The 12,863-nt window shown below is 53.3% G+C and overlaps 1 protein-coding gene across 1 annotated transcript in view; it reads right to left on the bottom strand.

Annotated features, from left to right (window-relative positions):
- Positions 1-12,863, bottom strand: part of CHD2 (chromodomain helicase DNA binding protein 2) — a 1,340,517-nt gene that overhangs the window by 1,057,587 nt on the left and 270,067 nt on the right. Inside the window, exon 3 of the mRNA XM_086956769.1 lies at positions 4,084-4,170. Coding sequence (XP_086812895.1) covers positions 4,084-4,170 — 87 coding nt within the window. The remainder of the gene's footprint in view (positions 1-4,083; positions 4,171-12,863) is intronic.

Here is a 12,863-nt window from a genome sequence, read left to right on the forward strand (position 1 = left end):
CAGCGTAGGAGATGATGTTGAGGTTGTGTTGGCGTGCGATGGCCGCGAGGGGGCTCATGTAGACGTTGAAGAGGGTGGGGCTCAGCGAGGATCCTTGAGGGACGCCGCAGATGACTTCGGTGGCCTCTGACTTGTACGGTGGTAGACGGACTCTGTGTTCTTCCGTCGAGGAAGGAGATGATCCATTCCAGTGCCTTCTCCTGGATTCCGACGTTGCTGAGGCGCTGCACTAGGGTGCGGTGGCAGACAGTGTCGAATGCCGCGGAGAGGTCTAGGAGGATGAGGGCCGCTGTTTCTCCGTTGTCCATCAGGGCTCGGATGTCATCGGTGGCAGCGAGGAGGGCGGTCTCGGTGCTGTGGTTGGCTCGGAAGCCAGACTGTGAGGGGTCGAGGGATCCATTCGTCTCGAGGAAGGCGGCCAGCTGTTTGTTGACGGTCTTCTCGATGACTTTGGCTGGAAACGGGAGGAGCGAGATGGGGCGGTAATTCTTGAGTTCGGTGGACTGCCCGATGTGGAAGGCTGTGACTACCTTGGACAGGAAAGAGGGACGCGTTCTCAAGACAACTTTGTCCGGATGGACAGAGAGGAAAGAAGGTTGAGAAGATAGAGCCTGGAGCTCACTCACTCTCCTAGCAGAGGTGATGGCAACCAGGAATGCAGTCTTAAGAGTTAGAAGATGAAGAGGGCAATTGTGAAGTAGCTCGAAAGGAGCGCACATCAAATAAGTCAGAACAAGGTTCAAGGCATCATGAAAGGAACAGGAGCAAACATGCGAGTGATGCCCTACAAGAATCTATTTACAAAAGAAGACTTGAAAAGAGAAGGCTGATCAGGAAGCCTTAAGAAGGCTGGGATGGCAGAGAGGTAGCCTTTGACAGTGCACAGAGCAGAGCCCTGCAGGGCAAGAGAAAGAAAGAGGAGATCCTCTGAAAGAGGGGCATAAAGGGAATCCGCAGCCTTTGCTGTTGTCTGTGAACACCTGCACTACACTTCCCCGGACAGAGGGAAGGAATGCCTTCAGTGCAAGTCGGATCACCCGCAGCTCCAGAAGGTTGATATGGAGCCGGGACTCCGCCGGAGGCCAGAGGCCTCTGATCTCCGCCTCGCCCAAGTGGCCCCACCAGCCCAGGAGGGACGCATCCGTCTCTACTACGTGCTCCGGTTGGGGTAGGGAGAGGGATCTGCCGCTGACCCAATCGCGGTCCGTGAGCCACCACTGCAACTGTCTCGCAGTGCCCTCCGAGATCAGGACGTGGTCGGACAGGTTGCCCTGATGCTGGGCCTACTGAAACTTCAGGTCCCACTGCAGAGCCTGCATCTGCCATCTGGCGTGATGCACCAGGAGGATGCAGGAGGCCATCAGCCCCAGAAGCCGCATCGTCAACCTGACCGAGACTCGGGATAAAGGCTGAAAGATCGGAATCAGAGCCTGAATATCCCAAACCCGCTGTTCGGGATGATAGACCTGAAACTGCGCCGAATCCAGAACCGCTCCGATGAAGAGGAGCTTCTGAGAGGGACACAGGTGTGACTTCGGCACATTGATGGAGAACCCCAGCAGGTGCAGGAGGTCGGCCGTAGTCTGGAGGTGGCTGACGACTGTCTGGGGCGAGCCCGCCTTCAACAACTAGTCGTCGAGGTAGGGGAAGACTGACACCCCTAATCTGCGCAGATGAGCTGCGACCACCGCCATCACTTTCGTGAACACCCGAGGGGCGCTGGTAAGGCCGAAGGGGAGCACGGTAAACTGAAAGTGCTCACGGCCTACCGTGAACCGCAGGTAACGCCGGTGGACAGGCAGAACGGGGATGTGAATTTATGTGTCCTGCAAGTCCAACGCTACCATCCAGTCTCCTGGGTCTAGGGCAGCTAAGACCTGAGCCGAAGTCAGCATCTTGAACTTCCGGAGGAAGCCGTTGACGTTCCGCAGGTCCAAGATAGGGCGCAGGCCCCCTTTGCCCTTCTTGGGAACCAGAAAGTAGTGGGAGTAACAACCACACCCTACTTGTGGCCCAGGAACGCGCTTGATGGCCCCCATTGGCCAAGAGGGCTGTTACTTCCTCTTGCAGAAGTTGCAAGTGATCCCACAACACGCGGTGGTACTGCGGTGGCATGGCTGGAGGGGTTGCCTCGAAGGGGAGGGAGTAGCCCCTTCGGACGATTTGCAGCACCCACCTGTCCGATGTGATGGTGCGCCAGTGGAGGAGGTGATGGCGAACCCTGCCCCCCACTGGCGTTAAATGGGCCTGAAAGCTCGGACTAGGAAGGCTTTGAGGCAGATGCTCCGGGGGTGGATGTGGACTGGCCTCGCCGCTGTCCCCTGGCACCGCCACGGCGGCTACCACGTCCGCCGCCGCGCTGGATGGTAGTCTGCGGCCTGTGGCTGGCAGGACTTGAGGGGGCGCCCCTTCCTTGACCACGAAAGGCAGAAGTTTGCTGGCGCTGGCCCGACAGGCCCAAGGACTTGGCCGTAGCCCTGGAGTCCTTGAAACGCTCAAGCGCACCGTCTGCCTTGTCGCTAAAGAGGCGACGATCATCAAACGGCACGTCCATGAGGGAATTCTGGACATCAGCCAAACAGTTAGCGAACCTCAACCAGGTGTGCCAGCGAGCCGCCACCGTAGTGGAAATCGCCCTGCCCAGTGAGTCCGTGGTATCCCGCCCACATCGGATAGAGTACCGTGCTGCAAGGGCTTGAACGAGTTTGACCCGGGCCTCCTCCGGGCAATCTGGCAGCACGTCCGTGACCGTGTCCCACAGAGAGTAGGTAGACCGGCCCAAAAGGCAAGCGGTGTTGACCGACCGCAATCCCAAACTAAGTGAGGAGAACAGCTCCCAGCGGTCTGGGAGTTAGAGGCCTGGATAAACAGGCTCTCGGGGGTTAGGGTGGGTGAACAGGAAGCTAGGGTTGCCCTGGCCGGGCGGTGGCGCCTGGCCACGTTCCGATCTACAGGGGGACATGTAGCGGGCCTGGACCAAGTGTCCAACAAAACATCAGTAAGGGCCTCATTAATGGCAGTAGAGGCTCCGAAGAGCTTGCCTGCGGTTTAAGGACCTCGGTGAGGTTATCCCTCACGGCTGTGACGGGGAGCCTAAGAGCCAAGGCCTTGGCCGCCCTCGTCAGCACTACGCTGTAAGCAGCCCACTCCCCCATAGCCACAGTAGTAGGAGAGACAAAGCCAGTGTCGGGCGAAGTGTCCAAACCGCTGACCTCCCCTAGATCCACTGCCCAGTCCTGATAAGACTGGCACTCTCGTCCACCTCGTCTCCCATCTCCTGATAGTCAGGTGCAAAGGATCGGGCCGGATCATAGAACAGTTGCTCTTCTCGCGACGCCGGTACGATGCCGGATCCGGACTGAGGGAGGGACCGGGGAAGACGTCGTCCAGGGACGGCGTCGGGGCGACACCCTGGGGGTTGGCGCACGCAGAGGGGTTGTAAGGTCGACCAGCAGCGACCCAAATCTGGACCACTTCTTTCTTGTGTAGCTAGAAAAATACGTGACTGACAATTAGCACCCGAACATTTTTTAACATTAATAATGTAAGATGCTCAATTCGGGAAATCTCTGGTTCATTTGAACTACATTTTAAAGTTACCACAAATTTACGTGCTGAATTTTTTCTTCCTCGTTTTTTGTTAAGATATGATTTCCAAAGTACAGTAAAAAGCAAAAAACAAAGATAAGACAGAAACGAGCTCCAAGATAGCTCAAAATGTACCAAAATAATGAAGACTGAAGTATAGAACATTCACGAATTTTTAAACTGGTAACCTTAATTTCATGCCCATATAATTAGAGCCAGAAAATAAAGTGGAAAATGAGGACACTGGCAACAATTTACATGCTAGAAACAGATACAAATGTTTTATTGTACAAATGTTTTATTGTAATAATCATGCCCAAATTAATTAGGAAGAAGTTTGACAAGACACTTCAGCTATTTATTTTAGACTTTGCATTTTTCTTTTTTCTGAAAAATTTACAAAATACATATACTGACTGTAGATTCCCATCAACCAATAATTTGCTAATTTTTGTTTATAAACGTTGCTTTGGAAAAAGCAATTAACTTTCTTACCTCACTTTTAATACTAAATCGTGACGGTTCTTGGCGGCTTCGGTTTGACCTTCTAACCCCATAAACATCAGGGTACTCTTCCCACATCTGCAAAATAAACAGATCATGAGAGGGTCTCTATTAACCTGCCACCATGAATGACTAAATGATGATTTGGCAAAACGTATTATAATCAATAAACAAAATATGACATAGGCAATGAAACTAGGGAACTAATAGTATTAATATAGGTTTTGCAATATTTGGCGACTTTCAAATACTCCTCATCATTATTATTTAACTGAATGCCTATTTCAGAAATCCTCATACATTTTTTATGGTTAACAGCTTTGTTACTGAGATTTACTTTTTTCTTAACACAGTCGTACTGTGATTCCTGCAACCAATACATATTGTTGCTTTTTTTCTTCGTCTGATTTGGTAAGTAGTTAAATTTTAGTTTAAAAATGGATTAAAAGGCTTGGCCAAATGGCGGGCCTGATCAGACGTGCTTCGCGAGGCTCCCCGGCCCTGAACCCCATACTGCCCTTCTAAAAGCCTGCAACCCCCTTAGAACGTGAGCTCCGCGACCCACTGAGCGGTGCTTCCCGGCGCTGTCCCTCTAGCTCGCCTGTGACTGCTGAAGCGCCTGCTGGAGCTGCGATCGGCGCACCGCGAGAGCCCCGCCTGGGAGAGACGGTGTAATGGCGGCCGCGCGCTGGCGGCGGCTGGGCTGGCTCTGGTGAGGACGGGGACCTGCGGGGTAACTGCTGTGTGCTGCGGACTGCGATCGCCGCGACCGGGACCCGTTACAAGCAGTCGGGACCCAAGGCGACTGGCGCACAACCGAGGCCGGAGGCAGCGGCGTCCTGGAGAGGTCCGGCGGGCCATCACGAAACTTGAGGCCCAGGCTTCGGGCCTGGTTCAGAGTGGTGGGGCCGAGAAGCAGCATTTTAACCCGGCGGAGGCTCGCCATAGAGGATCCTATGGCAGGCGCCCACTCAGGCGTGTGGATGTTGACCCCCGCTACTCGTCGACACCTGGGAGCCTGAAGCCAGGGAGCTGGAGCATGCACAGGCGACGAGGACTGTCGCGAAAATTGAGGCCTGTGCTTCGAACCTGGGAAGGCCTGACCACTGGCAGAAAGGTGGCGATTTGCGGGGGCGCTGAGAGCCGGCGCCTGGCGAGAGGAGAGACAGACTGACCAGCAGGCCTCAGGCCTCAAAGGCTGAACTCGAGACCGACAGGTGAGGAAGGGCACGGTGGAAGTGGAAGTGCCCAGCTACTTGCCACGCATCGGGACAACCGGGCCAACTGGGGGTCTACCGAGTATTAGAGGAGAGGCGGTGTACATCCTGCTGGACCGGCCTGGTCACCGCCGAGCTGACCGAACCCCCGGAAAAAGCCCCTTCATCACGCCCCACTCAACTGAGGACACTGACCTGCTCTGCCCTTCAGGGACCAGAGACGGAGGTGACATGGCTAATACAGGGCACAGGGGGGGCCGCACTATCACCGAAATGTTGGTCAAAGGCGCCACAAAGAGGGAGAAGACCCAGACACCCCCCTCGCCAGTGGCACCAACCAGCAGCCCAGGGCAGGAGAGCGAAAGGGGGCCCTATTACTAAGGCCTTCCTAGAGTCGCTATTCAACACCTTGCGGGACGATTTCCAGGCCTTGAAACAAGAGCTGGCCTGGGAGCAACGTGAACTGCGCCGAGATGTGGATGGCTTGGGAGAGAGGGTGGCTGCGGTGGAGGAAACGGACCAGGCCCGCAGCGAGGAAGTAGAACTTTAACAGCAAGAGGTCCTCCGCCTCCAGGAGCAACAAGTGGACCTCCAAGCACATACGGAGGATCTCGTCCGGGGAGTGCCATTGAAAGCCGAAGGGAACAGCGTCACTTTCTATCTGCAGGAACTATTCAGGGAGATTCTTGGCGAACCTGCTGACTTTGACATTCGCATTGACCGCGCACACAGGGTCGGCCTGGCACGGCTTGCACCTGCTTCTCCGCCGGACATCCTGGCATATCTCCCTGACTTCCTCTTAAAGGAGCGTATCCTGAAGGAGGCCCGTCAGAAACAACCTCTCCACTTCCAGGGGCACCCTGTGGCCTTGTTCCAGGACCTTTCAGCCATCACCCTTCAGAAGAGGAGGGCTTTCAGGGTAGCCACAACATTCTTGCGGGTCAGCGAGGTGCCCTACTCCTGGGGTCACCCATTTCGATTAGTCTTTAAATGGAAAGGGGCCCTACACCAAATGTTCGCTCAGAGACACTTGTACCCTGCTGGGCATCGAACTTGCGGAGGATGAGCCACCGGGAGAGGACTCGCCGAAGCGGTCGCAAGAGGGTTCTACACAGCACCCACGGGGCGGATGGCAACGGGTGCGGCGATGACGCCCTCCCAAAAGCGGACCTTAAACCTGATCCGACGACCATGGCCCAAGAACAGGCGTCTGCCATTCAAGAGGTGGTCAGAGACAAATCGAGCCCGCACTGAGACGCTGACTACAAGGGATTTGCCTTCACCGCATTGAATTTGCAGGGCTGGGGGGATGGGCGGGGTGGGGGGGGGGGGGCAGCGGGGCTGCCACTGCCACATACTCTTCCACGTTGAGACTCCACAGGTTTGGACTATGTTCTGATAAACCTGGGACAATGGTTTGCACTTTGGGATTCCTAGTTGGGGTTCGGGAGGTTGGTGGGTTGCAGGTTGGGGCTAGAGGGTGGGGGGCTGGCAGGGTTGGAGTTCAAGGGGGGGCAGAGGGGGTGGTGGGGGGCGCCTCAGTTGGGGTTGGGTTTGGGGCAAAGGAGGGGTGGGGCTGGTGGAAGTATCAAGGTGGGAACCAGTGTGCCAGGGGGGTGGGTTCAATGTGCGAACTCGCTTGCTCTACAAATAACAATTGCGTTGCAGAGCCATCACTCTCACATAGCACCTTTCATCCCTTCCCCTTAAGATGGCAGACTCGGTCTTGAAAATACTGACCCTTAATGTGAAAGGCCTGAATAACCCCGTTAAACAGGGGGAAGTGCTCTCTATTTGGAAAATTCAGGGGCCGAGATTTGTTTACTCCAAGAAACCCACTTACTTGTGAAGGATTGGTACAGGATGCGGTCCTGCGCTTTCCCCCACCAATTCTTCTCCTCTATCAGAGAAAAAAGCGGGGGTGGCTATCTTGGTCTCTGGCCGCTTCCAGGGCCGGATTGGTGATAAGGTGGGTGAGATCAAGAGTAGACTCCTGATACGTAGCTTCCTGATAGGGGGCCAACAGCTGACAATAGGCTCCCTGTACAACCCTAACACAGGCCAGGAACCTTTCCTGAAAAATGCCATCTCGGAGACACTCCGATTCCCCGACCCTCTTTTACTTTTAGGGGGGGACCTCAACCTGGTGATGGACACTAAAGCGGACAGATCGGGGCACAGGTATGGAGATACGGGCACCCTTTCCACGGCAGGCAAGTCCTGGCTAAACGACCAAGGGTTGGTGGACTTATGGAGGGCCAAACATCCAGGGGCGTCACAATTCACGTTTTACTCACATGTGCAACGCACTTATGCCAGACTAGATCACTTTCTCGGGTCCTCCGACTTGCACGCACAGCTGGCGGACGCTTGCATTGTGCCAGCAGCCATTTCCGACCATGATGCAGTCGAACTTACACTCCAGATCCCCAAGACTAGGCGTCCTTCCGGGAAATGGCGGTTACGCGAAACTCTCTTGCAACGTCCGGAGGTCACTAAGCAGCTCCGCAAATGCATTACTGACTATCTGACCAATAATGACACGCCCGAGACCTCGGCGTCAGCCTTGTGGGGCGCCCTGAAGTCGGTGGCCCGCTGCGAGCTCATCGCAATAGCAGCGACAAACACTAAGGCTCGTACAGCGAAACAGGCAGATTTAACAGCCCTAGTTTCCAAACTTGAAAGGGTTCATAGCCGCACCAGGGCGACGCGAGTCTGGAAACAATTAAAGGCAGCTAGAGCCCAATTGGCCAGCTTGGACATGGACAGAGCGGAGTTCGCCGCCCTGCGCCTCCGCCACACTTACTATGTGGGGGGGGGGGACAAGACGGGCCGCCTACTCACTAGAGCGTTGAAAGCGAAAACCCAGCGCTCAAAAATTCAGGGCCTGAAAGATGAAAAGGGCAATGAGCTCAAGGAGGAGACACAGATCGCGGAGGCATTCCAAGACTTCTACGCCTCTCTGTACCAAGCTGATGCTGTCCCGTGCGCGGACATTGATACATATTTGGAGAATGTGGCGACCACAGCACTTTCCTCGGCGAGCGCGGAGGCCCTGGAGGCCCCGAATCCGATTAGACGAGGTGGTAGCAGCTATATCCCGTCTCCGGCCCCTCAAGTCTCCGGGCCCAGACGGTTACTCCACCGTTTTTTTATAAAACCTTTAGCCCGTTATTGGCTCCAGTTCTTACTCGGCTCTTCAATTCCTACAGCAGCCCGGGCTCCATCCCTCCAGACATGTTGGATGCCGAAACAGTGGTGCTACCTAAACCCGGCAAGGACCCTACACATTGCTCGGATTTCGCCCTATCTCCCTCCTCAATTTGGACCTGAAGCTTTTTACAGGAGTGTTGGCTGCACGCCTCGGGCCGTACCTGCCTGTGGTTCTCGAACCCGACCAGTCGGGTTTCGTCCCGAGTCGCCAATGTTGCGATAACACCAAACGGATCCTCCACTTGGTGGACAAGACCCATTTCCAGCAGTCGGATTCGGCTCTGCTGGCCATTGACGCAGAGAAAGCGTTTGACAGCGTTAACTGGTCTTTCCTGCAACGGGTCTTGGCCCATTTTGGTATAGGAGATCGCTTTCAATCTTGGATTGCGAGTTGTTACCACCGCCCTCACGCGCGGGTTCGCCTGGGTACATTGCGCTCAAGCCCCTTCGAGATTCAACGTGGCACGAGACAAAGGTGCCCTCTTTCAACCCTTTTGTTTGCTCTGTATGTGGAGCCGTTGGCGCAGAAGGTCGGCGATAATCCGGACATACAAGGCATCACTTTCGGCGGAGAGCCTCACACGATTGGCCTCTACGCTGACGACATTATAGCCGCCCTTGATTACCCAGACCGCTCGATCCCTGCATTTCTGGGAGTGGTGGAGTCCTTTGGCGCGGTGTCCGGTTTTAAGATAAACAGGGAAAAGTCGCTCATACTGCCATTGGGTGGCAATGCCCGTTCCTCTGAGGACACACCGGTGTACGAAGGGGGCCTGCAGACAAGATCGCAGATTCCGTACCTGGGTATCACCCTCACTTCCTCCACGGATTCGACGGTCGCCCTGAATTATGGAAACCTAATATCCCAAATACGCTCAGATTTAGCACAGTTGTCCAAACAGCCTCTTTCCCTACTAGGGCGTGTTGCGGCGGTGAAGATGTCGGCTCTGCCCAAGATCTTATATGTTTTCCAAACTATTCCGGTATTACCCCCCGACAGGCGCCATAGCCACCCTGCAGAGTGCCTTTCAGCACTTCATCTGGGGGGGGGAAACGCCCGCGCCTGCACAGACAACTAGCCTATAGGGGCGTGGATGAGGGGGGTCTTGGGATCCCCAATCTTCAACAATACTTTCAAGCAACACAGCTCCGCTACCTCGTCGAGTGGTATAGGCCGGAGTCTGAAGAGAGATGGTTGTTCCAGGACAGGGCGATGGCTCAGACGTCCCTCTGGAAGATTCCATTCCTCCGCCGACGCGACAGGCCGCGGTACCTCCAGAAATCGCCTATTACCTGCACTATCCTGCACGTCTAAAATACAGTCACCATCAGGAAAGGCCGTACGACCTTCCCCTCCCCGCTCACTCCCCTTTTCGATAACCCGGAATTCCCGCCAGGCACTGCTCCACACGCTTTCTCACAATGGCGCGGCACCAGTTGCAGGTCAGCTGGGCACCTCTTCGATCTAAAGGGTTTTCTTCCCCTCTTGGATCTATCACAGGGGTACGGCGTTGTTCCTCCCCACCTCTTCCAATATTTCCAACTCCGGCACTGGCTCACTCACCCTGACTATGCATCATTAGTTGGCAGACGAATGACTGTTTTTGAACGCTGGCTAGTGACAAAAGACTCGGATACACGCCTCATCCCGGAACTCTACCAGATGCTCACACCCCCACTCATGAAAGGTCGCAAGGCGGGACAAACACTGGGAGGCAGAGCTAGAGAGGTCGTTGACGGACCGGGAAAGGCATTACGTATACTATAGAGCTTCCCACACAACACGCAACACTGCCGGTAGAGAAGCGGCAGTGAAACTAGCTACCTACTGGCACCTTACCCCCGTCTGGCTCAACAATGGGAACCAGACTCGGAGCGCGCTTTGCTGGAGGGGCTGCGGGGAACGGGGCACACTGACTCACCTCCTCTGGGATTGCCGAGAGGCCAGGGACTACTGGAAAGTGGTATTAGAGGACATAGACGGCACATTCGACACTGAAATCCCGAGGTTTCCTGCCTACACTCTCCTGGGCCTTCCCAATGCGATCACCTTTCCCCTGAAATCTGTGCGCGGGGGTCAAATGGGGAACGCCATGCAAGCCGCATCCCAACACATTTTGTCACTTTGGGGCACAACCACTAGGCCCACTCACACAGGCTGGCTACACAAAATCTGGTTTACACTGGGAATGGAACGCATCCAGGCCACACTTACACAGTCAGCCGACACGTTCCGCAAGATTTGGTTACCATTACTGTCCCTTCTTTCGAAAGGAATTTAACGAAATTACATGCCCCAGATACCTCCGATTGCTGCGCCTTACAGAGATTCCAACTAATCCTCACCTATCTCATGAAGAGACAAGTTGAACGGGCTGTAGAGGCCTTGATGTTTGTTCTATTAATTTGGCAAACTGGTTGGGGCGGGGGGAGGTTAGTGGGGGGGAGGGGTTTTTGGTTTGTGTTCTTAAGATTGCTTTTTTCTACCAGGCTTCATACACATGTCTTTTGCCTTATACTCATGGCTCGGCCCATGTATCCCGATCACCGCTTGCATTCTAGAGAAGACATGCTTGTCTGTCTCGTACGCTACTTGTATGTGGAACCCACCTTTTGCAATGTATTGCCTGTGCTTTTTCTAGTAACCAATAAAACAAATTTGAATTAAAAAAATGGATTAAAAGAATATTAAGTCTTCACATATGAATCAATAGGTCAGAAAGATGTGGAAGGTACTTTGTTTTTAGACAGCAGTTGATCACTAGTCTGTTTTTAAACAACAAACTGATTATTTTGACACAACATTCTCCTCTTGTCCCACCTCCCACCCCCCATCACCTAGCGTTTACCATGCTAATTTTCACTTAACATCCCCGTTTTCTCCAGAAAAGAGGGAGGACACAACAGAATTCTGCTACCCAGTACTACAGAGGAAAGGAGGGGGAGCAACACCAACATTCTAAGAGTGTTCTAGCAAAGAAATAAGAGTGCATCAGGGGCAAGGAAAGTATTTCCCCCAACAAAAGAAACACGTTAGTATTGGTCGAAGGCAAGAAGATTTAGGGCCATATGTAGGTAGCTAAATACCGGTCGGTAACGGACGAAATTCGGTAAATTTCCCGTTACCTACCGGTATTTAGGCTATTGAGATGTAGGAGTCCAAAAATAAGGATTCGCTAAATATGAATGGGTAAATTCCGATTCATCATTACCGAATCCAAAAATACCAAATCGGAATTACCAAGTCCTTATTTACCGAATCGGTAAATAAGAAACGGTAAAAAGTAGAAAAGAGATGTAGGTAAATTCGGCAATACCGAATTTCATGAAAATCAGTATTTTAAAGTCAGTAATTAACACTGACTGAAAGCAGGTGGTAATCAGCCACATGGTATTTAAGCAATCCCAAAATGCAACACTGTGATCACTATGGCGGCTTTCTATGTGATTGCAAGGCGGCTACGTCTACAGGCAGCAGACGGGAGGAGCGCATTTACTGACAGAGCATCACACTCTTCCAACAGACTGAGGCTGAGATCCATGAAAGGTACAGGCTACACCCCTATACTATCCCACAGAGAATGCATCACTACATCAGCTTCCCACACACACAAGCGGAACTGCTGAAAACCAAGACAGACTTTTAGCAGATGGCACAGTTCCCACATGCCATAGGCTGTATTGATGGCACACACATTCCAATCTGCCCACCAGCAGCCACTGAGTATATCTACAGGAACAGAAAGTCCACCCACTCCATAAACGTACAGGTAATCTGCGATGCTGGCAACATAAATCACAGACATCGTGGCCAAATTTCCTGAGAGCACCCACGATTCATACATCTTCCAGAACAGTGGGATCCACACACGCCTGGCGGCGGGAGAATTTAGGGAAGATACCTGCTAGGAAAATCACTGTAACACTCCCTTATACTAACTGCAGATGAATGTGTATTGGTATATGTGACTCATGGCACTGTCTTTCTCACCTAGGCGATAGTGCATATGCTGTACGGTCATTTATACTCACCCCCTAACTAAACCCATAAACCCCGAGTGAGAGACGATGCAATGTGTCACACAAATCAACTCACAACGTGGTTGAGATTACCTTTTGACTATTGAAAAGCAGTTTCCGCTGCCTCCACAAAAGCGGAGGTGCACATCAGTACACACCCATCATCAGCTGCAAAATCATTGCAACTTGTGCAATGCTGCACAACCTTGCCACAAAGAAAGGTACAGAAGTGAAATTAACTGATTATGAGGGCCATGATGATGAATTTCTACAGCCAGAGCCCAACGCAGCAGAAGTGCCACCAGCAACAGATGGGAGACA

This window comes from Lissotriton vulgaris, chromosome 2_1 (genome assembly GCF_964263255.1).
Source record: "Lissotriton vulgaris chromosome 2_1, aLisVul1.2, whole genome shotgun sequence".
NCBI classification, from domain to species: domain Eukaryota; kingdom Metazoa; phylum Chordata; class Amphibia; order Caudata; family Salamandridae; genus Lissotriton; species Lissotriton vulgaris.